This window comes from Eschrichtius robustus, chromosome 12, assembly GCF_028021215.1.
Source record: "Eschrichtius robustus isolate mEscRob2 chromosome 12, mEscRob2.pri, whole genome shotgun sequence".
NCBI classification, from domain to species: Eukaryota; Metazoa; Chordata; class Mammalia; order Artiodactyla; family Eschrichtiidae; genus Eschrichtius; species Eschrichtius robustus.
The window spans coordinates 41,474,839-41,499,320 of record NC_090835.1 but is presented as its reverse complement, the minus strand read 5'-3'; the positions used below and the strand labels follow the sequence as shown (position 1 = coordinate 41,499,320).

Below are 24,482 nucleotides of genomic sequence, written 5' to 3'. Positions count from 1 at the left end.
TGCAATGAAACAAGGATTTAATAAGAATGAGTAAGTGAAATAAAACAAATGACTTGAGAATTTTAAAAATAAAGTTGGGGGCTTCCCTGGTGGCGCAGTGGTTGAGAATCTGCCTGCCAATGCAGGGGACACGGGTTCGAGCCCTGGTCTGGGAAGATCCCACATGCCGCGGAGCGACTAAGCCCGTGAGCCACAACTACTGAGCCTGCGCGTCTGGAGCCTATGCTCCGCAACAAGAGAGGCCGCGATAGTGAGAGGCCCGTGCACCGCGATGAAGAGTGGCCCCCGCTTGCCACAGCTGGAGAAAGCCCTCGCACAGAAACGAAGACCCAACACAGTCATAAATAAATAAAAATTTTTTTAAAAAAATAAATAAATAAAGTTGGTCAACTTATTTCAAGGAAATAAAAACATTCTATAAACTATTTAGAAAATACTAATAATTAGAGCAATACATTAAAAAAACTTTTTGAGTGTGTTCAAGGCAAATCTATAACCTTAAAGGTATTTATTATTGAATAACAAAGAATGAAAATAAATGAATTAAATGTTCAAAGCAAGAAACTGTAAAAGGTACAAAATAACCCCAAGGAAAATCTGTAAGAAACATGTACAAAATATAAAATTATTATACCCTAATCAATTATTACAGCAGAGTTAGGAATGAACTCTATGATCTGGATCTTTGTAAAAAGAAATAATATTAAATAGGACAACGGGCATATTTTACACTGATAGGGTATAACCCATCAAGATGGTACAGCAGGCATGAACCTTGTACTCCTAACAACACAGCTTTCAAACACAAAGCAAGAACTGTTAGAACTGCAGGAAGAAATAGACAAACTCTGAATTCTCATGATAAACTGCTCAGAAATCAACAGATTTATAGGTATAAAATATTTGAAGTGTTGAGAGGATTTGAATAACACAATCAACAAGCCTGATCCAGTCAATTATAGCTAGAACTTTGTTTCAAAACACACATTTTACTTCAAACACACATGAAATATTCAATAAAACGACCAAATACTAGGCACAAAGAAAACCTCAATACATTCCAGAATGTGGAAATAATTAAATCCATATTGATATAATTTTTAATAGAGAAAAAGGAGAAGCCCCTATCCCTCCCCCAAGCTATCCATCAGGAGATTAAATAACACCCATATAGTACTCTTGGGTTAAGTAAGAAATACAGTGTGAAATAAAAAACAATATAGAAATGAATGGCAGTGAGGTCAGTACATATAAAATCCTGTGAAATACGGCCGAAGTGAGACTCACAGGAAATTTTATGGAATTAGTGAAAATATTAGAAATGAAAAAAGTCTATTATAATGAACTAAGCATACTACTCAAGAAGTTAGAAAAAGAACAATAAAGTAAATCTCCCCAAAGGAGAAGATTGAATTACTAAAGCTAAAAGAACTTTCATGAAATAAACAAAAAGAAGCATATTTGATCACTAAAATCAAAAGGTAGTTTGTACCATTTAGGAGTTGACAAGAGAAACTTCCACTCAAACAGGCTTAAAATTTCTGTCTCCTCTCTTCAGTGATGGTGGCTTCATTCTGAGTTGATCCCCTTATTGAAAAATGGTTGCCAACATCCTTCTGCTTCCTCACCCACATTAAGAGAGACAGTATGGGGACTTCCCTGGTGGTGCAGTGGTTAAGAATCCGCCTGCCAATGCAGGGGACACGGGTTCGAGCCCTGGTCCAGGAAGATTCCCACATGCCGCGGAGCAACTAAGCCCGTGTGCCACAACTACTGAGCCTGTGTGCCTAGAGTCCATGCTCTGCAACAAGAGGAGCCACCACAATGAGAAGCCCGCACACCACAAGGAAGAGTAGCTCCCACTCACCACAACTAGAGAAAGCCCGCGTGCAGCAACGAGGACCCAACGCAGCCAAAAATAAATAAATAAATAAAAATTAAAAAAAGAGAGAGACAGTATGCATTTCTCTCCTCTAACCACACCTTATGCTTATTGGGATAACCTAACTGGGGTCAGGTGGCTGGGCACTGGACTATGCTAATTAGATCAAGCCAATGAGCCACCCACTTGGGAGCTGGGAGTGTGACAGCTTCTTCCTGAAGATGATGAGCAACATGGCAGACAGTGTGTACTAATGACTAGGACCTGTAGTAATATGAGGGAAGGATGGATACCATAAAGCTAACCAATAACAGTACACCAGGTGTTTTCTTGGAAAATACCTATGAAATAGACAAAAATTTGGCAATTTTAATCTTTAATAATTAAGAAAAGTGAAAGAGTACACATGTAAATAATATTAAAAATAGGAAAGGAGCCATAGGTTCAAGTTTTACGTATCAGTTTAAAATTTTAAAATCTAAGCTAAATTGATTTATTTTACTAAAATTAATGCAAAAAGAGGTGGGAAACCCAACTAAGCCAATAACTATGAAAAATTTTTTTTAAATAGTCAAAGATTTGTCCCCTAAAAAAGGCATCAGGCCCAATAAGTTTTACGTGCACAAGCTACCAAACATAAGGAACAGATAATGCTGGTGTTATATAAACTGCTCTAGGGCACAGGAAAAGACTAGAAAACTCCTCAACATGTTTTAAGATGCTAGCATAGCAATGGCACCAAGGGTGGAACAGAAAGGAAAATTGTAGGCCAATCCAATATTGGAACAAAAATTCTAAACAAAATGGTAGAAATTTAATCCAGAGTGTATTACAGGATTTACCTAAGAAACCTACCAGAGATCTAGTCATGTGTTTCACTAAGTAAACAAATTAAATAAGAATAATCATCTTAACAGTTCACAACTGTGTCACCTGGGCCCAAAACCGTGCCTGACACAGAGGAAATTCCAAGTATCTGGGGAATGAATGAAAGAATGAAGTCAGGGTCAGCACATGTACCCTCACCATTATTGCTACTATTTCATATTGTGCTGGAGTCTCCAGCAATGAGATAGCAAAAGAAATAAACGGTGTGACTTTCAAAAAGTACAAGAGGGAGCTGTCACCATTTTAGGTGATGTGATTACCCCAAAATAAGCCAAGAGAATCAACTGAAAAACTACTGAATTTAATACACAGTTTTGCAAGACGACCAGGAATCAAGATCACTGCTTTTTTAAAATCCATCAACAGCTTTAAAATACCTAATATGCAGAATTAGAAAAAGTGTAATGGGAAAAGATACCACCCATAACAGACATAATCAAAATTTGTAAACTACTTAGAAATAAACTCAATGGTTTTCCAGACATCCATGAATAGAAGAGCTGAATGAATGGAGACATATACCATATTCCTGGTTAGGAACTCTACACTGTAAAAATGACAGTTCTCCCCAAATTATTCTGTGTATTTAATTTCAGTTCAAATACCAATAACATTTTTAATGAAAACCGACAAACTGATTCTAAAGTTTATATGGAAGGCAAACTTTGTAGATTAGGCAATTTTTTTTTTTAAAAGAAGAGGAGAGTTTTTTTCTACCATTTAACAAAACATAACATGAAGCTGATTGAAACAGAACAGCACTAGCCCAGGGACAGACAAACAGATTAGTGGGAAATAATAAAGGTTTCAAAAACATACCCACAAATATATTAGGATTTCGTTATTATAAATGTGGACATTCAAATCAGCAGGAAAAGGATGGACTCTACAAGAAATAATGTCAACCGAGTTGGTTCTCCAGTTGAAAACAGAGTTAGCGCCTGACTCACACTATACATAACAGAAATTTCAAAAGGATTACAGTTACACATAAAAAATAAATTTATCAAAATATTAAAAGAAATATGTGAAGATAGTTTTATCATCTGGAGATGGAGAAGGCCAAGTTAAGCAAGCCACAAAGTCTATAAAGAAAGTAAACACTGACTTCATTCAATAATAATTTTTAAAGTCTTTACAGGAAAATTACCCATATATTCCACATATTTGTAAAAGATAAGTGGCAACAACTGGAGAAAATATTTGTAAAATAATTGACAAAAGCTTAATATTCAGAAAAGATAAAGACCTTCCATGAGAAAAAGATAAACAAGCTAATTTCTAAAATAAGCATATGAACGGAGGATTTACTAGTGAAAAGGTATACCTTTTTTTCAATAAACACATGAAAAGATATTTTTCCAATCAAGAAAATGCAAATTAAAACAGCAATGATATAACTTTCTACCACTGGATGGGAAAAATTTTTGAAGATTAATAATATCCAATTTTAGCAAAAAGGAGAAGCGTTCATTCTTGTATGCTGCAGGTGTGAATGTATACTGGTTCAGCTTTTGGGAGGAGTAAATTGTATTCACCCAAAATTACTAAATTCGTGTTTCCTGTGATGGTCCTCCCCTGAGTCCACTCCTAGGAAGACCGCTGAAGAAATGCTTCAGACTGTGTTCTCCCCCACCCCACCCCCGAGCACGCAGGAATATGCTCATGGCAGCACTGCCACAATGCTGACAAGTCAGAAACAGCCTAAAACCTGGTGCTGGTTAAATAACATACATTACATCCACACGGTACACATGCAATAATGTAAAATTATGAATAGCTCTAGTTACTGACATAGGTTTTCAAGGCATATAGTTTTTTCTAAAATGTAGGTTATTAATAATACATATATAAGATTCTATTTATTTAAAAACCATAAAGATATTTTACTTAAGGATGCTAACAATGATTACTTCTGGGGAGGGGAGCAGCATTGGTGGTGGGGGTGAATGAGCAAGGGAGACTCTTTCATGTATTTCTGAATTTTTTTGGTAAATCACAACAAAAATTCAGACATTGCTTTTAATTGTTTTTAATTTTTAAAAAATGTAGGAGGGGAACTTTTGAAATCAGGTTTTTTTTTTAATGCCATTTTTTTAAAAAAAGAAAGCTGATTTTGGAGCACGATATGTGGGTCCTTCCTACTGTCACCTACAGTGCATGTCGCAACTGCTCTCTTACAGCACGCCCACTTTACAGTTGAGGAAACTGATGCCTCAGGCCCAGGCCCTTTCCCAACGCCCCAGCACAAGTGATATAGCAAAAACCATCAGTCCCCACTCTGGGGAGCCTCCTGGCAGAATTAGTTCCAGGAGGCCTTACCCACGCACCAACCCCCAACTCCCAGGGCCACCCAGAAAAGAGAACAGAGCCAGCTCATGTTTGCACAGATTTAATACCTGCTATCCTGGTCCCCAATTCCAAAGCCCTTCTAGGCCACACTTCCCTTCTCCTGGTCACTCAAGGCCTAGTCATCTACCACATCCCTTCCCACTAGGAGGCCAAAACAGGACCCAGTCTCCCAGGGGTCACTCTTTCCCCACCTTGACCCTTGTTGAATACAGACCCATGACCTTGGTCTAACCTTGATCTGGCCCCATTCGGCAAAGGCAAAGCACGGAGAAGAAAGGAGAAGGGAGATCAGGGGCCCATCTGGGGCTGCAGCAGCCAGGACAGGAGTAGGAGCCAGGAGGAGGTGCAGGGGACTGAGAGAACCCCATTGCTTATTTGCTTCTTGATCCATTTGCTGTATTTGGTGATATGGGTGTACACGCCTGGATTACGTACTTGGGCGCAGGCCTTTTCCCAGGACAACACCCCAGCAAGAATCCATCTGCCCTCGACTTCACAAGCCAACGGACCCCCAGAGTCCCCCTAGGCAAAGAGAGAGGAGTGACGGAGCCTCTGGACCCAGCTGGGACCCAAGGGATTGGGGGACCCAGAATGCCCACCCTCTGAGTTCTGCTTGGAAGCTTCTTTCATTCCTTGAGGATCTCACTACCTGGAGTCCTCCTTCACTCCTCAGTTGGGGATCCCATCCCAGAATATCAGGCAAAATCAAAGTCACGGGGAAGGAAGATGGGAGCAGAGCACTACCTGATGATGACAAACAGCGAGGCCAAGCAAACCTCTCCCTGGGGAAATGCCCCCCCACCTGGAGTCATCCCAACCGAAGGAGAGCTGCCAGAACCTCCCAGAAACTTACATAGCACAAGTTTTCTCCATAATTGGTGGCACAGATCATGTCCCCCAGGACAAGCGGGACAACGCGGGGGATGAGGGACTTCTTGCGGTAAATCCGGTCACACATCTTGTTGTCCATAATAAACACCTCGGCCTCCCGCAACTCTGGGGTCAGCGTGGAGTTGGCTGTGGAGGAGTCCAGTCGGGTGAGAACTGACTCCTCACTCTACTCAGCCCTGCCTATTCCCAGGGTCTTGTCACCTCCATCCTCAAGACTCAGCCACACCCCTTCACACCTCCATGCCCTCCTTCACTTGGCCCTTCCCCCTGTGGTGTGGACCATGTCTGGCAAGCACCTTGCCCTCTAAGGCTCTATTTCAGGATCCCTTTCTCTGGGAATCTTTTGCTCCTGAACCAAGCAGGCTACAATCCAAGTTTCAATGCAACCACTCAGAAATTGAGACCCCAACCCCATGCTGCTTCTCTCCAGCCTCTGAGCTCTATACTGGCTGTGCCCTCTGCCACCTGATTGACATTTGCTCTTCCTTCAGGCATCTCAGGCAGACTCTCTGCCAGAGCTCATCCCAGATCCCTCCCGACTTGCTCTCAAGATCACCTGAAAAAGTCTTTGCCTCTTTCCTTGTTAATCTGTGCTTCCACCCATACTCAGTTATGAGATCCCTAGAGGCAGGGCATGCATTACCAGTGACAAGGGTTTGGCGTGTGGCAGATGCCTGAACATCGAAGTTTGTCAGGTGAACAAATAAGTGAGTGAGTGAATTTATGAATCCCTGACTCTGAGCTTCCGTAAGAGGCAAATGATCAGGTTTTCCTAGGCCTAAATGAAGTGCCCATAGCAAATGCAATGGTGTAAACCATGGCAACGGTTCCCATGTGAGGAGCAATCCTAACACATCCAAAGAACCAGGGGCCAGAGGTAACAGCCACAAGCTTCCTGAGAGGCACCATGAGGGGGCTCAGCAGGAGAGGCCCCAGAGGAGGAAAGGAGTGTACCCTCTGGGGTACCACACGTCACCCCCGACCCCATCCTCCTCACCTGAGAAGCGCTGTTTAACCTGGCCCCAGCCGGTCACCCAGCACTGCGTCCCAACCTTCAGGTTGTAGTTGGGCTCCAGGAGGCAGATGGGCTGCACGTACTTGCTGACGACGACAGGAGTGTGAAGCTGGAGGAGGGCAACATCACCCGTGATGAAGTTCCGTCCCCAGTACTTGGGGTGCATAATGATGTCCCTCACAGGGATCGAGAGGGCCCTTGTGGAGTCCGTGGGCTTCAGCTTGGAGGTGCCGAGAATCACTGAATACTTTTTTGTGCTACAGGAGACACAGAGCCCCACCTGGTAGATGTCAGGTTCTCAAGCAACACTATGCTCCTACCTCCGCTAAGGACGTTCCTCTTAGCAGAAGTCCTGCCTGATTTGCCCTGCTCACTCCATCTTGCTCATCCGGCCAGGGGGCCCTCGGAGTCAGAGATATGACTGCCTCCTCATTCATCAGTCAAGCTGATTCAAGTGGACTGGTCTATGTGCTGTGTATTCGAGTGTGCAGCTATTAGCATGCACGCATGTTCTAATGTGTGTGAGGGGTGGGGTGTATACGGGGTGTATGCTGTTGCCCTGGTCAGGATATAGTCTTTGTTGCTTGGGGCTCCTGCCCCAGCTCAGTCCCTGGCCCTGTGAGATCATGAGCATGACTCTTCCCTGTTCTGGACATCCCTTCCCACTCCCCCCCACCTCCCCCACTGCCACATTGTTTCATAGAGGAAATGAGGAGTCTAGGCTGGGCCCGCTGCAGCCCTGGGTCTCCATGGGCCACACTCACCCTTGGATGCAGTGGGCAGCAGTCACCACCCAGTCGAGATCAATGAGGGCCCCTCCACACACGTGCTCATTTTCCACTCGGAGGCTCACCTCCCAGGGCCAATAGCGGGTCACGTCCAAATTCTTCGGCCACCAGGGTTTGCCACAAGCTTCAGGAACAAGCGTGACAGGGAGATACAGTGGCCGCATAGAGGAGGATAAGAATGACTGTGACCAAGATGCCCTCCAGGGTAATTTGCATGAGGCTGTAAACTTGGGGACTTGCTTCCATTTCAAAGAAGGGGAGACTGAAGGTGAGAGAAGAGCAGTGGCCTGCCCAAAGGCATTGAGCTGGACAGAAAATGACAATGACAGCAATAAAAAGCATCAAGACAGAAACACAGAGACATGACAGGAGGAGGAGAGAGATACTGAGACACACAGGGAGCAAGCAGCACAGAACCTCAAAACAAGGGAGAAGCATAGAAGGAGCCCCAGGACAGGAAATGTATTTTCTTGTGTCAGGGTAAGTCCCTAAGCCACGTTCCTGAAAGGCTATAAAGCTTTCTGCATCTCTTAGATGCAAAAGGCCTCTGTCCCCACACTACTCAGAGTCAAGAAAAGCTCCAGACTTCTGTCAGAAGTCTTTACATAGACCATTCAAGAAAAAGTCCCAGCATGGAGCCAATAGAGGCCTCCCACTCTGTGTAACAGCTTACACACTATCAGTTTGCAAGTAGTTCCAACAATCAAGTTGTATGACTGCATGAATATGAACACAGATGCAGAAATTGTAAATAAATTATTAGCCAATATTATATTTTTTAAAATAATGCACCATGATCATGTAGAGATCGTCCTGGGGTACAAGGGTGGTCCCACAATGGAAGCGCTCTCTGTGTATTCCCCACATAAACAGTTCTTTTTCTCTAAAAGAACTGTGCTTTTCTCAATAGACGCAGAAAAAGGCATTTGAAAAATTCAACACAGATTTACGACTAAAAAACAAAACACTCTTACTTAGCAAACTAGGAACAGAAAGAAAATCCTTATTTATACAAGTTATATGCCACAAACCTACAGCAAACATCATATAACATTAAGAAACGGGCCAAAAAAATTACACTTTCTGAAGCCAGGAATAATGATACTTTGTGGGAGGAGGACAAAGGAAGTAACTGGGAGGACATAAGGGAGCTTCTGGGTGCTGGTACTGCTCTGCTTTCTGACCTGGGTGGAGACTGCACAGGTGCGTTCACTGTGTGATAATTTCTTGAGCTGGACACATAATTTGTGCACTTTTTTTGTGTATGTATATAATACTTCAGTAACTGACTTTTTAAATCAATAATATTTCTCTATGCCAACCAACCTGAGTATAGCACAACTATATTCAAAATAAGATACAGTTTATAGCTAAAAATTATAAAATACCCTGGAATTAAAGTATCCAACACTAAGCAAGATTTTTGCAGTAATACATGTTAAACTCTAATAAAGGACACTGAAAATGACTGGCATAAATGGAGAAAGATCCATTGCTTTTAAATAGAATAACTAAATATTTCAGATGTAATTTTTCCCAAAATTAATCTATAAAGTCACTTACCCAGTTAGAATTTTTAAGAAATTTGATAAACTTACTCTAAAATTGAAATAGAAAAACAAAGGTCCATAAATAGTTCCATCTTTGAGAGAGCAAAGAAGGGACACTTGTCCTAGCAGATATTAAGGCACACATCAAAGCCATAGTGACAAAAACAGTGTGGTATTGACAAGGACAGACAAGTGGACCAAAAAAAAAGGAATAGAGAGCTTGAGACTGTTTCAGAGAATACAGGAACTTAATGTAAATAAAGGAGCCACCACAATCAGTGAGTAAAGGATGGATTGTTGAGTAGATGGTGCTGGGAAAACTAGCTCACTATAAAAGAAATAAGAAAAACAAAACTGGATTCCTCTCTAGTAGTACTTGAAGACCTAAACGTGAAAGGTAAAACCGTAAAGTTAACAGCCAACCATGTGGCATGGGATGGGAAAGGCCTCTTTAAACAAAACCTCAAACCACAATCCATAAAGCTTTAAACTGATTAACTTGATTACATCAAAATCAAGGATTTTTGACCCCAGGAACAAAGTTAACAGTCAGATGACAGATTAGGAGGTAATATTTGCAATATCTAAAATCAATACAAGACTTTTATTAGGAATATACAAGGAACTCTAGGAAATCAACAAGAAAAAAGAATAGACAATATGCAAAGGATAGACAGTCAGTTTATTAGAAGAGGAAACTCAAGAAGCCAACAGCACATTGAGACATGCTCAAACTCATTAGTAATGAGAAAAATGTCAGTTAAACTAAGAAGTCATTTTTTTGTCTATTAGATAGGTAAAAAATGTAAAAGCTGGATCAAGCCAAGGGGTGGGTGGTCTGTAGCAATATATACACCTTCACAAACTGCTAGTAGGAATGCAGAGGGCTGGCTCAATTGGAATATGGACAAATATAGATTAAAATATGCTATCAATGTAAATTTTTGAAACTGATAACTTGTACTGTGGTTATCTAAGAGAATGTTCTTAGAAAACACACACCAGAGTATTTAGAGATAAAGAGCCATGCTGTATGTTACCCTCAACTGATTCTGAAAAAAATTTTGTGTGTGTGCGTGTTCCTTGTACTATTTTTGCAGTCTTTTTTGTAAGTTTAAAATTATTTCCAAATAAAATGTTTTTTTAAATGGGACTGAATGAAAAGAGGAGGAAACAGAAAGGGATCTAGAGAACATACTATTTGTGTAAGTTAGAAATACATGCACACAAAACCAAAATATGTATTTTTACAAAAACACACACAAACAGAAAGATACACATCAAATATACAAGAAAGGCTGGGAGAAGGGTGAAGAGGGGGAATAGGGGTGGGGCATGGACACAAGCAGAAATAACTAACTTACTCAACCAAACAATCCATAAGAAATCAGGGTGCACCTGTGACAAAGGAAGCCCGTGAACAAGCAGGAGCAACCCAACCCTCCACCCCTGAGGTCTAAGGAAAAAACAAGAAGACCCCAGAAGAGCCAGGCTCTGCAGATACTGCCACAGGGCCCAAGAGGCTCCATTTGCAAATGAACAGTTTAGAGCTCAAAATGTTTCTGTGTGGAAAAGGGTCTGCATCAGCTTCCTGGACATGTTCCCTGATGGGATGCAGCCTGGGTTGAACCTGAAGAGGTTCTGCATTCCCACAGGAGGCCCAAATACTCTTTTAATGTGCACTGTTGAGTCTGTACGTCCTGAACAGCACAGGCTGTTCTTTAGAAGGCAGGCCATTTAGACTGAATTTCTGCTTCCTATAGACCTAGAAACACTATCTCTGTGACCCTCTTCAGAACATACCCTCCCAGGATCCAAGGTTTTCTTGAAGCAGGGGCTCATCTTACCCACCTGGTTTGGTGTTGTCTCCTTTGTAACCTGGACGAGAAAGTGGGACAGAGATGAAGTAAGAGGTTGTAACAGGATGAGAGTGAAGAGGTGCATTCTTCATTAATGAGTTAATTTATTCATTCACCAAATATTTCCTCACCTCCCACTCTGTTCCCAGCCTGGAGCCCAAGGCCGGGGGGCTGGGGGCAGGGAGCTGGGGTGTACAGAGGTGTATCAGACAGACACATCCTGTATTTGCCCTTGAGGAGCAGGTTGCCCAGCAGAGGAGACATAAGTAAACACACAATCACCCATGTGCGATCAATGCGGGGACAAGGCCACAGGTGTCAGGTAAGCCCAGAAGAAGCGGTGGACAGGGAGGTTTCTAGAAAGAGGGGTTATTGTGCCAGATCTTAAAGATGAGAAGGTAAAACAGAAATGAAAAGTGACAACGACATTCTTTATGAAAGAAACACCATGGTGTAAGCTGGAGACTCCAGAGGATAAAGGGCAAGGCCCATGATGGCAAGAAATGATGCCAGGGGAAGAAAGTCAGGGGTCAATCACAAGTGCCTTCATAAGCCAGGCCAAGAAGCCTGAGTGAGACTCTCTGGGAGGAGGGAGGCCAGTGGAGGTGTGACATGGTCAGACTTGTATTGTGAAGGCAGTATGGAGAATAGATAGGAAGGTAACAAGACTGAACGCAGTAAGATCCCACCATAGGCTCTGCAGAACCCAGGCAAGAAATGAGGGCTGAATGAAGAAGTGGCAGTGAGAACAGACTTGGTGAGCTGGATGTGGGACTGAGGGAGAAGGCTGAGTCTAGGATGACCCCCAGTTTCTGATTTTAGAGAAGAGTGACTACTATCCACGGAGTAAGAGAACCCAGCTTATAGGAAGAAGAGGGCCTCAACTTCGGAACCCAAGGAGTTGAGATGGTTCTAGGTCATCCAGGTACAGATGTCCAGTAGGTGGCTGCACATCCATGCACATTGTTTTGTGAGGCAGCATCACATGCATGGCAGCTCAATGCCCAGCGCAACTGAGTTCACCCAGGGAGCAGTGAAGAAGGAACCCAGACAGCATCTTAGGGAACACCAATACATCAGGGGTGAACAGAGCATGGGTGGCCTGGGAGGGACACAGAAGGGCAAGGGAGTCACCCTGAGGTAGAGGAGAATTAGGAGGCATGGCCTGAGAGAAGCCAAGGGACTACAGAAAATGAAAAAAGAAGGAGCAGAAAGGTTAGGGACGACAGGGCAGAGACACGCCAGGAATGGGCTAAGGGTTAAGTGAGAAGTGAGGAAGCACCTGAAGGAAACATGAAGTGAAAACTTATTTTGAGAAATGTGGCAGTGAGGGGAAGAGATAAGGTGAAGAAACACAGCAAATAGAAAGGGAGAGGATAAAGATCTATGAGAGCGCAGGAAGGGCCCCGAGTCCAGAGCAGGGGTGAGCAAGCTGACCCTGAACAGGAGGCCTGTCTCTGATTCCTAAGGAAAGGGGAGAGGGTGGCACTGAGTCGTCAGGTTTGGAGGGGCCCCCGGGGCTGAGGGAGTCGAGGGGACAGCACCTGAGGGCACGCGTTCCCTGAGGGAAGGAAGCCGCTGCTAGTGAGGCACCCTCGGTAGGAGCAGAGGGTCTGGGAAGCAAGTGAGGTGAGGAACATTCCTTTAAGGGTTTGGAGACCACGAGTTTGGCCCGGACCGCCTGCCTGGAGCGGGGTCTCCAGCAGTGCCCTGCTGCGTGGGAAGATGAGCGAGGCTGGGCTGGGGGTGTAGAGCGTGAGAGGCCTGAGGATGTCGTCAAGAGGGTGGTTCAGGTCTCAGCCGCGACATCCACGCCTCCAGGAGGAAACGCAGGGGTGCCCCCCGCACCACAAGGCCCCAGGAGGCTACAGGGCTGGCGGGTCTGAAGGCGGAAGCTGAGAGCGCGGGAGTCTGGGATCCCCGGGACCGCCCTGGGAGATGCCCGGAGGGGTAACAGAGGAGAAGGGGCTGAGGGTGGGCGCCGCGGGGCCTGTCCCGGCCTCGAGTGCGGGTTGGGGGGTGGGTGGGTGGCGGTGTCGGGGAAGAAGGACCCAGAACGGGAGCGGCGCAGAGCAGGCGCCGCCTCACCAGAGTTCAGCAGCAGCAGCACCAGGAGGCGGCAGCTCAGGCCCGAGGGGCTCGAGGCTGCAGGCCCAGCGCTGAGGCAGGACAACGACGCGGCCATGAGGCCCCTGAGGCGTCCGCTAGCGGCAGCAGGTACGGCTCACACGAGCCCCGGACGCCGCGACTACGTCTCCCTCACATGACGCACGTGACGCAGCCCCGGCACGTGACAGCCCCTCCGGCACGTGATGACGTCGCGGACCCATGATGGTGCCCCTGGAACGTTGAACGTTCCTCTGCGCTTACCCCACCTCGTGCGGGTTCCTTGAAGATGACTGCAGAGCCCTGGGCCTGTCATTGCCTCCGCGGTGGCCAGTCCCGTGGAAGTACCCCCAAGTGCCTTAAGTGGGTGACTGTCCCCCAAAACCTGGCCGGTGAAGGCACATCCAAATCCCTGGACTGGTGTTGGCACCTTGTCGCCCAGCCTCTGATCATAACCTTGTTTCCCTGGGCTTCCTGCATTGGAGAGCTTCATAATTTATATTGACTTGAGAATCTGAAAAGGTGTAGAAAGCACAAGAAAAGAACAGTAAGGCTAGGGAATCAGGGAGGATGTCTTTACAAAAGTGACATTTAAGCTGGACCTAAGATGAACAAAGAGTCTTGGGGGAGACCTCAAAGGAAAGGCATTTATCCTCTTCCACAAACCGTCAGTGGGATGGTGGAAACTGAAAGAAATGGTGGCGAATACCACCATTTCTTGGGCTTTCACAGGGTGTTTTTGTAGAAGAATGTGGTCTTTGGATCTGCTCAGCGTGTCCAAGATTGGGAGATGACAACCAAGATTCCTGCTGCTCCTGTCCAGTGTGGGGGATCCAGCTCTGGGGACCACATTCCCCACCCTAGCATCTAAAGGGGTCCAGATGATGAGCTGCACCAACAGGAGGTGAGGAGAGGTTACAGATGCCACTTCCATGCCAAGGCAGTAGAGAGGAGGTTCACTTCTCTACTTGTGTTAATGCAGAGCAATGGTTCTCAAAGTGTGGTCTGCAGAGCAGCAGCAGCAGCACCTGGGGACTTGTTAGAGATGTACATTCACAGGACCCACCCCAGACTTATAGGATTGAAAACTCTGGGAGTAGAATCAGTGATCTGTAGTTTAACAAGCTCTCCGGGGAATTCTGAGGTAGGTAAGCATGAACCACAGGGCTGAGTGGAGCTATAAGATGGAGAAAAGCCACCTGCTGATCAAGAACACCTGATAGGGGTGATATAGGAACAAGAAGTTAAATTAATTTTGTTAACCCATAAATACTCAGTGGCTTCTTTTTTAAAAATTTATTTTATTGAAGTATAGTTGATTTACAATGTGTTAATTTCTACAGTACAGCAAAGTGATTCAGTTATATAGGTATAGATATTCTTTTTCATATTCTTTTCCATTATGGTTTATCACAGAATATTGAATATAGTTCCCTGTGCTATACAATAGGACTTTATTGTTTATCCATTCTATATATAATAGTTTGCATCTGCTAATCCCAAACTCCCAATCCTTCCCTCCCCGCTCCCCACCGGGACAACCACAAGTCTGTTCTGTATGTCTGTGAGCCTGTTTCTGTTTCATAGATAAGTTCATTTGTGTCATATTTTAGATTCCACATATAAGTGATATCATATGGTACTTGTCTTTCTCTTTCTGACTTACTTCACTTAGTATGATAATCTCTAGGTCCATCCATGTTGCTGCAAATGGCATTGTTCCATTCTTTTTTATGGCTGAGTGGTATTCCTTTATATATATGTACCACATCTTCTTTATCCATTCACCTGTCAATGGATATTTAGGTTGTTTCCGTGTCTTGGCTATTGTGAATAGTGCTGCTCTTAACATAGGGGTGCGTGTATCTTTTTTTTTTTTGGCTGCATTGGGTCTTCATTGCTGCACGCAGGCTTTCTCTAGTTGCAGCGAGCGGAGGCTACTCTTCGTTGCAGTGTGCGGGCTTCTCATTGTCTTGTTGCGGAGCACAGGCTCTAGGCGCGCAGGCTTCAGTAGTTGTGGCACGCTGGCTCAGTAGTTGTGGCTCACGGGCTCTAGAGCACAGGCTCAGTAGTTGCAGCGCACGAGTTTAGTTGCTGCATGGCACGTGGGATCTTTCCGGACCAGGGATCGAACCCATGTCCCCTGCAATGGCAGGCGGATTCTTAACCACTGTGCCACCAGGGAAGTCCGCATGTATCTTTTTGAATTGTAGTTTTGTCCAGATATATGTCCAGAAGTGGGACTGCTGAATGATATGGTAACTCTATTTTTAGCTTTTTAAGGAACCTCCATACTGTTCTCCATAGTGGCTGCACCAATTTACATTCCCACCAACAGTGTAGGAGGGTTCCCTTTTCTCTACACCCTCTCCAGCATTTATTTGTAGATTTTTTGATGATGGCCATTCTGGCTGATGTGAGGTGATACCTCATTGTAGTTCTGATTTGCATTTCTATACTAATTAGCGATGTTGAGCATCTTTTCATGTGCCTATTGGCCATCTGTATGTCTTCTTTGGAGAAATGTCTATTTAGGTCTTCTGCCCATTTTTCGATTGGGTTCTTTGTTTTTTTGCTGTTGAGTTGTATGAGCTGTTTGTATATTTTGGTAATTAAGCCCTTGTCAGTCACATCATTTCCAAATATATTCTCCCAGTCAGTAGGTTCTCTTTTCCTTTCGTTTATGTTTTTCTTTGCTGTACAAAAGCTTGTAAATTTGATTAGGTCCCATTTGTTTATTTTTGTTTTTATTTCTATTGCCTTGGGAGACTGACCTAAGTAAAAGTTGGTATGATTTATGTCAGAAAGTTTTGCCTATGTTCTCTTCTAGGAGTTTTATGGTGTCATGTCTTATTTTAAGTCTTTAAGCCATATTTTTAAAGATTTATTTATTATTTTATTTATTTATTTTTGGCTGCGTCGGGTCTTAGTTGCGGTACATGGGATCTTTGCTGAGGTATGCGGGATCTTTCGCAGTGGCACGTGGGCTTCTCTCTAGTTGTGGCGCATGGGTTTTTCTCATCTCTAGCTGTGGCACACAGGCTCCAGGGCACATGGGCTCTGTAGTTGTGTGTGGGTTCCAGAGTGCATGGGCTCTGTAGTTTGTGGCACACAGGCTCTCTAGTTGAAGCACGCAAGCTTGGTAGTTGTGGCGCAAGGGCTTAGTTGCCCCACTGCCTGTGGGATCTTAGTTCCCTGACCAGGGATCGAACCCACGTCTCCTGCATTGGAAGGCGGATTCTTTACACCGGACCACCAGGGAAGTCCCCTTTAAGCCATTTTGAGTTTATTTTTGTGTATAGTGTGAGGGTGTGTTCTAACTTCATTGATTTACATGCGGCTGTCCAACTTTCCCAACACCACCTGCTGAAGAGACTGTCTCTTTCCCATTGTATGTATATTCTTGCCTCTTTTGTCAAAGAATAATTGACCATACGTGTGTGGGTTTGTTTCTGGGCTCTCTATACTGTTCCATTGATCCATATGTCTTTTTTTTGTGCCCCTACCACGCTGTTTTGATTTTCAGTGGCTTCTTAAAGCAGCTGGCTCAATACTTATTAACAGACTGTATTTCATGTAAGTTCCCAGTCTCTCAACCCCAGCCTTCCTTGGGCAACACAGGAGACAGACTGCACTCTGAAGCCCAGGGATATCTGGGAGCTGAAACGCTGACCCCTGGAAGGGCAGGTGACAGGAGATTGAGAGGGAATTAATCACCAGCAAGACACAGAGACTCTGGGACACTCTGTCCTGGAAAAACGGTAAAGAGCCAGTACCTAATATAGGGAATCTCTCTTATAATCCTCCCTGTGGAAATGCAGATCTTTGGTAACAGTGGAGGTGAGCAGCAAGTAGAAGCAGGGAAGGAGGAATAATATTGCTCATGCCCTAATTTTACTTACTCCTAGTTCCAGTCTATCTTGATTCTCTACTCTGAGCTATAAAGGCTATGAAATTAGGCTACAAAGCTCCCCGCAGACATGCTGATGACTATAACAGGAGTACAGGGAGCAGGACCCAGCTGGCTAAAACCATCCTTAGACTCACAAATGAGCAGGTTTAGACTCACCTCTCCCTCTAGGGCTTAATGAGAACCATGAATAGTTTCTAAGGCAAATGAGAAAATAGTTTTCTACAGAGCATGTTATATGCAACCCCACAGTCCCAAGGAGAGCAGAGCATAAGAACACAAAAGAACAAACCAAACATTTATTCAGTTGACATCAGAAATCTCCATACTCCATAACTGCCTCAACACAACTTGGGGTGAGCCTGGATGTGGCCACTGGAGTACTGGGAAGGGGGTTCCTAGACTGAGTTCCCCCAGGAGGGCTTGTGTGGCAGACGCTGGACACTCACAGATGTATCCGCTCAGGGCAGCAGGGGACCTTCTCCCAACCCAGACAACTGAGTCAGATGTGGACATGGTGATGCCTCCTCACTCTCTCCCAACAATCACCAAGCAAACTGGTTTGATAAAGTGTCAGGTCTAATGCTGTTTCACCGGTGATGATGTCTCTTCTTTGCTAGGTGTTCTCCAGATATGGTGAAGCATAATGAAGCATCACCTGGCAAGTCGCTGGCCATCCAGTTGGGATGGTTTCACTCACTCCTTTCCAGCATGTAGAGCACAGTCACGGTGTAGGTGTGGATGAGGCAGGTTCCTTCAGCACCAGGCTGGAAAACTTCCAGGGTTTCTTTCTTGCTGCCACTCTCTGTCATGTGGATCTCCACAGGGTCAGTGAATCCCAAACAGGTTTGAGAAAAGTGCATTGAGTAGGAGTGGAAGGTCAGATGCACGGCTAGTGTGAGACTCAGAAACAGGAGGGAGTGTGGGCCAGGGTGATCACGGGGTCACCAGGATGCCCAGAGGCAGCATCAGACACAGCGGTAGGATAAAGAGCCCTGCTGAGCCACAAGAGGACACCTTAATGATGTGATCAATGACCCAGTCTTTGTAGTAACTAACTTCTGTATAAACTGCAGGCAATTCTGTGTGACCACAGTGAACACCCCAGCTCACAATCCCCACCTGGACCCATGAGTCATTAAGTTGACAGACCAGGGGACCCCCAGAATCTCCTTGGAGAAAAAGAAGAAACAAACACAGGAATGGAAGGGGATCATCATCAGAGCAGGCTGATTGCTAGCAAGGCACTGGGGAGATAGGCACCTAGGTCCTTTCCCAGGTACCCACCAGGCCCAGGTTTCTGTGAATGAGATTTGAGAGTTGGAAACTTTAACATCATCTGAGAAATACTACTCCTTGCCAGGTGCTCAGGGACCCACAGGAGCTATAAAGCCAGTAAGCCCTGTACATCAGTCCTGCCAGTATATACTCAAATTCTCTTTCAGTGACCCTAATCCTTCACTGCCTGACCCCTCCCCATGACCCTCTCCAAACCTCCCAACACCCAGCAACTAAAGGGGCATCCCCTGGCACTGTGAGCAGCTTCCAGAGCCCCTCTCCAACTCTAAGGTCAGAGTCAATTCCAACTAGTCAGTCCTAGGCCTCCACAGCTGTAAAATACTTTGAAATTCATTTCTGCATGGGGACTCAAAGTCATCACATCTACCCTGAAATCTCTCCCTGCCCCTAAACCCACATATCCAATAACATCCTCTCACCAGTTCCCCCTCTCTCCAAACACAACCAGTCATGCTAAACCCCACCTCACACATGCTGCACATCCTTTCCCAAAACTGCTCTGGAGGCCCCCACCAACCAGCTCAGTCAGAAACTCAGAGTCCTCCTCAAGCCCTCCCTCACCCGCACCCTCACATGCAGTCAGTCAATGACTCAACCTCAGACACAACCCCTTCACCCGCCCCACCAGCCCAGGTCCTGCCTGGGGCTCAACACCATTGCCTACACGGTGGAAAACAAACTCCTGCCTATAGTCCCGCATGGACAGGAACGAGAAACATAGCACAGCGTTGCAGGCCACACATATTCTGATTCCAATCACCTTCTCTGGCCATATTTGCCACCTCATTGCTCCAGACCTGAAACACATTCCCTAAACATGACACGTTCTTCAGAACTCTGAGCCTCTGTACTTGCTGTTCCCTCTCCCAACAGTGATGTTCTCCTCTTTCCAAGACTCCAAATACTCATCCTCTAAGACCTGGCTCAGATGCCCCCTGCTCAGAAAGGCTGCTTGGTGCAAAGGGGAGACTGTGGGCCCAGGCACTCCCAGGGGGACCTTGAACTTACGTCTTTTAGGTACCACATCTGTATAATATGTATAATTATGTTGCAGGGTTGTGAGCTGGGTAACTGAGCTAATGTGGGTGAATGCTCACACTGGCACAGTAAGTCGCCATAGAAGGAACTCAATTATAGGAACTTACATTATTATTGTCATCACCCCCAACTTCACCACACCCTGGCAGCATGCCCAGGATGCGAGGGCTTCTCCCTGTTGAAGGAACAGGCCCGGCCAGCTCAGGGGCGTCCTGAGGGGTTCTCCCCTGAATCTCCTTAATTAAAGCCTGAAAGAGGAGGTGGCAAATAACCCAGGCTTTGCCACTGGGGAATGAGGAAACTTTGAGGGGACAACCTTATGGCAGAGGTGGCCAGGGACCCATGAACTCACCTTGCAGGGACTTTTAATCTTTTCGTGATAGCCACAGATCATCTCTCTACCAACTACTTGGTGATGGACTCCTAACTGTGTCTGTATCTTCTGATTACATTTCTTGTGGTGAAGAATGATTTGCTCAGTCTCCTGAAGAACACGTGGCAGTGACATGGCTACAGAGAGACAATTCAGAAGTAAAAGGATTGCATGAGTAGAATAGAACAGGGGCCCCCAGATCCCATTCTGGGTCTTTTTATTTTTTTAACTTTTGTTTGTTTGTTGGCCACACCACGCAGCATGCGGGATCTTAGTTCCCCAACCAGGGATCGAACCCGCGCCCCGGTGCAGTGGATGTGTGGAGTCTTAACCACTGGACCACCAAGGAAGTCCTGTATTCTGGGTCTTGATCAGCGCATTCACACTCTGTTGCCCCCTTAGAGAAAGGAAGGACAGTGGGTATTGTCCCATTTGACAAAGAAGGACCTGAGGCCAAATGCTGACATGGGGAACAGAGGAGGTAAGAAGCAAAGCCAAGTCAAAAGGAGGAACACATCAGGGCAGAAAGAGGCAAGGCCTTACCAGCCTGATACAAAAGCAAGTGTCTGTCACTCCGAGTATCAATAGTAACAGTGACAGGTGCCTGTACAGGGAAGGGTCACAAACTCCAGGACAGGTAGTGCCCAAAGGTACCCAACCAGCCTCTTCCCACACAGGACGCCTTACAGACTCACCAACAGGCCTGCTCTGGCTAAATCTACATCCCAGGTACAAGAAGCTCCCTGCCCCCTGCCAGGTACTTCCAGAGAAGGACAGCTCTGACTGGCAGACAGCACATCACCCTGGAGCTGAAATCCACCCTGGAGAGAACCCATAATACCTGGGCCCAAGCCCCCGGGTCCTAACGTAACAATAGAAATCCCTACTGCACTTCCATCACTCCCAGGCAGCATCCTCTCCACCTCCTCCCTTGCCCACCTGTTAGAGAATCAGCCTCCCTGTCCCTCCCTTCAGCCTGCAGCCCAACCCCACGGCACCAGGCTGCCCCCCTCAGATCCTGCCTGCCAGTCTCACCGAATTCTAAAGTTCGGCCCCATCCAATCGCCCAGCACTGTGTCCCAGCTTTCACTTCAAACTTCTTTTCAGGGAGGCACACTGGCTGGATGTACGAAGAATAATTCATGGAGTCTGCCAGCTGAAGAAGGGCAATGTCGTTAGTGATAAGGCTCGCATTAAAATCCCTATGCCAAATGATGTCTTGAACTGGAACGACCACTGCACTTAGGCAATCCGAATATAAAAATGTGTTTCCCATCTTCACTGTAAGGTCCTTATAGCTATGGGAAGACAACATGCACCTCAGAGAGATGCTGGAGGGTCTACACTCCCCCCCCACCCCTTCCAGGTTCTTCCCAGCCTGTTCCCATCTCCTACAACAGCCATCAGCCGTTTTCTCCCTCTAAACCACATCCCCTCCATAGACCCCTAACCACTCGAGCTAGTGCTTCTCCAAGTGAGGTCCCAGGACCACCAGAGCAGTACCTGGGACCTTGGTAGAAATGCAAAACTCATGTTTCATTCATAGTGAGCACAAACCAGGGGCTTTGGCTTTGTTTTAAGGTGAGGAAAGGAAAGCTCAGGTAGGGAGACAGGCCGACCAGCAGCCCAATCCCACCACCCCAAATTCTCACCCTTTTACACAGTGAGCTGCAATCAGCACCCACGGTGGGGAAATGAGGGAACCTCAACATTTCTGGACATTTCTGATCTGCAGGCTCACCGGCCAGGGCCACTTTCTCTCTGGGGCTGCCATTCCATCAACTGTCCTCATAATCTGATGGCCACATGCTCCTTGGCTCAGTAAAAAGAGGACTGGAGGTGAAACTGCTGCCTCCCTTCCACTACCTCCCCCACCTCCACCACCTCCACCTCCACCACCGCCACCTCCTCCTCCTCCAACTACACCTCCACCACCTCCTCCTCCTCCAGCTACACCTCCACCACCTCCTCCTCCTCCACCTCCACCTCCACCACCTCCTCCTCCTCCAGCTACACCTCCACCACCTCCTCCTCCTCCTCCTCCACCTCCACCACCTCCTCCTCCTCCAGCTACACCTCCACCACCTCCTCCTCATCCACCTCCACCTCCACCACCTCCTCCTCCTCCAGCTACACCTCCACCACCTCCTCCTCCTCCAACTACACCTCCACTACCTCCTCCTCCTCCAACTACACCTCCACCACGTCTTCCTCCACCTCCACCTCCACACCCTCCTCCTCCTCCTCCTCCTCCACAACCACCTCCTCTACCAGTACCTACACCTCCTACACCTCCACCTCCTCCTCCTCCACACCCTCCACCACCTCCACCTCCACGTCCTCCACCACCTCCACTAGCTCCATGTACACCACCTCCACCCTGCCCCAGGGCAGAGCCAGGTTTACTCTCAATTCCACCAGGGTAGTCTGACCCTTCAACCCCCGAGCCAGGCTGTGTTCCCCATTGGATCCCAGGCAGGCCTGTACAGTCCTGTACAGAAGCAGTACCTTGAGGAGGCAAGCATCCAAATACAGGGTCCTGTAATGATTTCAAAGTGTCTCCCACTGGGGGTGTGGGCAGCACAGGAGACACAGTGGGTACTGGAATCTTCAGGGATTTTAGGTGTCCTGAAGCTGAGGGGGCCTCCTGGATTGCCGGGCTCATTGCAGAATCCTCCTTGGGTCCATCACCCTCACCTGTATAAGATGAAAGAACAATGAGAAGAGGAGCTGACTGGAGTGCACCCCCCACATCACTGGCCTCTTCCCATCGCACCCTACTCACCCTCAAACCCCACCTTCCATCCCCCAAGACCCATCTGCCAAACCCCATTACCCACAACCACCCCCAGACAAGCAGCCCAGCCCAGCCTTCTCTCTTTCCTGCTTGCCCGGGCCTCACTGAGCAGAGGCTGAAGGACCAGGAGCCAGACCAGGAGGCCCAGGGATCGGCCGCCGCTGCGGGGGACGCCCGGGGACGCCATGGCACCTCTGGTCGCCTCCGTGCTCTGCGGCGCCCCCTCGCGGCAGCTCCGCGCCTGCCCTCCTGTTGGCAGGAACACTGGGCCAGGGACGAATCCCAAAGCTGCTCCTCCAAGATCTTCATCTCATGAATATTCAACCAAACCTATTCTAGGTCATGTTCTTAAGGCCCTTGAACATGTAAGTAATTTCTCCACTTTGTAGTAGAGATAGTCTGGATTATATACCTCAGCGTGATCTAATCACTGGAGCCCTTAAAAATATATATATAAATAAAAGAAAAAGAAATGCAATCCACCCAATGAAAGATAAAAGAAAAACAAAGGAAAGTATGGTAAATAGAAAATACAGGACAAAACGGCAGTAGCATCTGCAATAAGCCCGAATGAGTTGAATATACCAAACAACATAAGGACTTTCATGTTGGAGGAAAAGGCAAAGTCCAGAAATAGACTCTCTGAAGAGACAAATTTACAACAGAGAGATACAGATACGTGGGAAATAAAGGAATATAAAGTGAAATGCCAGGTCACACTGGTGCAAAAATAAAGCTAGGATTGCAATTTGGTTATTAAATCATAGCATTTAAAGCAAAGATTGTATAAGGGACAGAAGGAGTTAGATACAGTAAGAAGAAGACATGAAGGAGAAAATGCAATGACAAGCCTTTAAAGGTAAAGCAAAGAGGACCAATTTATGGGAAACTGGAGCTTCTGATATGCTCTTCTTAGGAAGCTGACAACTTATGTAGGCAAAATTAAGCAAAAATATAGGCTATTTGACTCTCACACCTTATCATCTACACCTAACAGCACTATGATGAATTTTACAACTACCAACAGAAAACATTCATTGAACACACAGGGAACTTTCAGAATCAAGGCCCTAAGGAAAACCAGTATCTCAAGTAATCAATGTGATACACATTCTGTTCATGAGCCGCACATCAATAACATTAAAATCAACTTTTGGAACTAACCTGGTGGCGCAGTGGTTAAGACTCCGCCTGCCAATGCAGGGGACATGGGTTCGAGCCCTGGTCCAGGAAGATCCCACATGCCACAGAGCAACTAAACCCGTGCACCACAACTGCTGAGCCTGCACTCTAGAGCCCATGAGCCACAACTTCTGAGCCCGCAAGCAACTACTGAGCCACAGCTACTGAAGCCTGTGTGCCTAGAGCCCATGCTCTGCAAGAAGAGAAGCCGCTGCAATGAGAAGCCCACGCACCGCAAAGAAGACCCAACGCGGCCATAAATAAATAAATAAATTTATTTAAAAAAAAGAACAACTTTTTAAAAATCCCATTTTTCTGAAACGAAGCCAAAACCCTAAACAATGGTCCTCCTTTAAAAAGGAAATCATGTGACTTCCCTGGTGGTGCAGTGGTTAAGACTTCACCATCCAATGCATGGGGTGCGGCTTTGATCCCTGGTCAGAGAGCTAAGATCCCACATGCTTTGCAGCCAAGAAACCAAAACATAAAACATAAGCAATATTGTAACAAATTCAATAAAGACTTTAAAAATGGTCCACATCAAAAAAATCT

The 24,482-nt window shown here is 46.1% G+C and overlaps 1 protein-coding gene and 1 long non-coding RNA gene across 4 annotated transcripts in view; both read right to left on the bottom strand.

Annotated features, from left to right (window-relative positions):
• Window positions 1-5,172: 5,172 nt before the first annotated feature.
• Window positions 5,173-11,489, bottom strand: LOC137774023 (serine protease 45-like). Its single transcript, XM_068559163.1, has 6 exons — window positions 11,357-11,489; window positions 11,218-11,244; window positions 7,793-7,940; window positions 7,011-7,285; window positions 5,976-6,139; window positions 5,173-5,644 (listed from the first exon to the last, which is right to left on the bottom strand). The coding sequence occupies exons 1-6, from the start codon at window positions 11,487-11,489 to the stop codon at window positions 5,411-5,413; spliced, it is 981 nt and encodes a 326-aa protein (XP_068415264.1). The 3' UTR covers window positions 5,173-5,410.
• A 1,788-nt stretch (window positions 11,490-13,277) lies between these two features.
• LOC137773471 (uncharacterized) overlaps window positions 13,278-24,482 on the bottom strand; it is a 47,820-nt gene continuing 36,615 nt past the window's right edge. For 2 of the 3 annotated variants that reach the window (XR_011075679.1, XR_011075681.1), the window contains exons 4-7: window positions 22,460-22,648; window positions 20,987-21,107; window positions 19,931-20,088; window positions 17,562-18,236 (exon numbers count right to left, since the gene is read on the bottom strand). This is a non-coding gene — a long non-coding RNA (uncharacterized lncRNA). Of the gene's footprint in view, window positions 13,846-17,561; window positions 18,237-19,930; window positions 20,089-20,986; window positions 21,108-22,459; window positions 22,649-24,482 lie in introns of those variants that run through there. The other variant, XR_011075680.1, reaches the window with a different exon arrangement.

Excerpts from the sequence above, each read along its gene's own strand:
- LOC137774023 (XM_068559163.1), bottom strand. The coding sequence starts at position 11,489 with ATGTCTCCTCTGCTGGGCAACCTGCTCCTCAAGGGCAAATACAGGATG. Across the intron at positions 7,941-11,217 it reads AGGAGACAACACCAAACCAG|CTTGTGGCAAACCCTGGTGG; the intron begins GTGGGTAAGATG and ends TTGTTCCTGAAG. Across the intron at positions 7,286-7,792 it reads GCTGCCCACTGCATCCAAGG|CACAAAAAAGTATTCAGTGA; the intron begins GTGAGTGTGGCC and ends TGTCTCCTGTAG.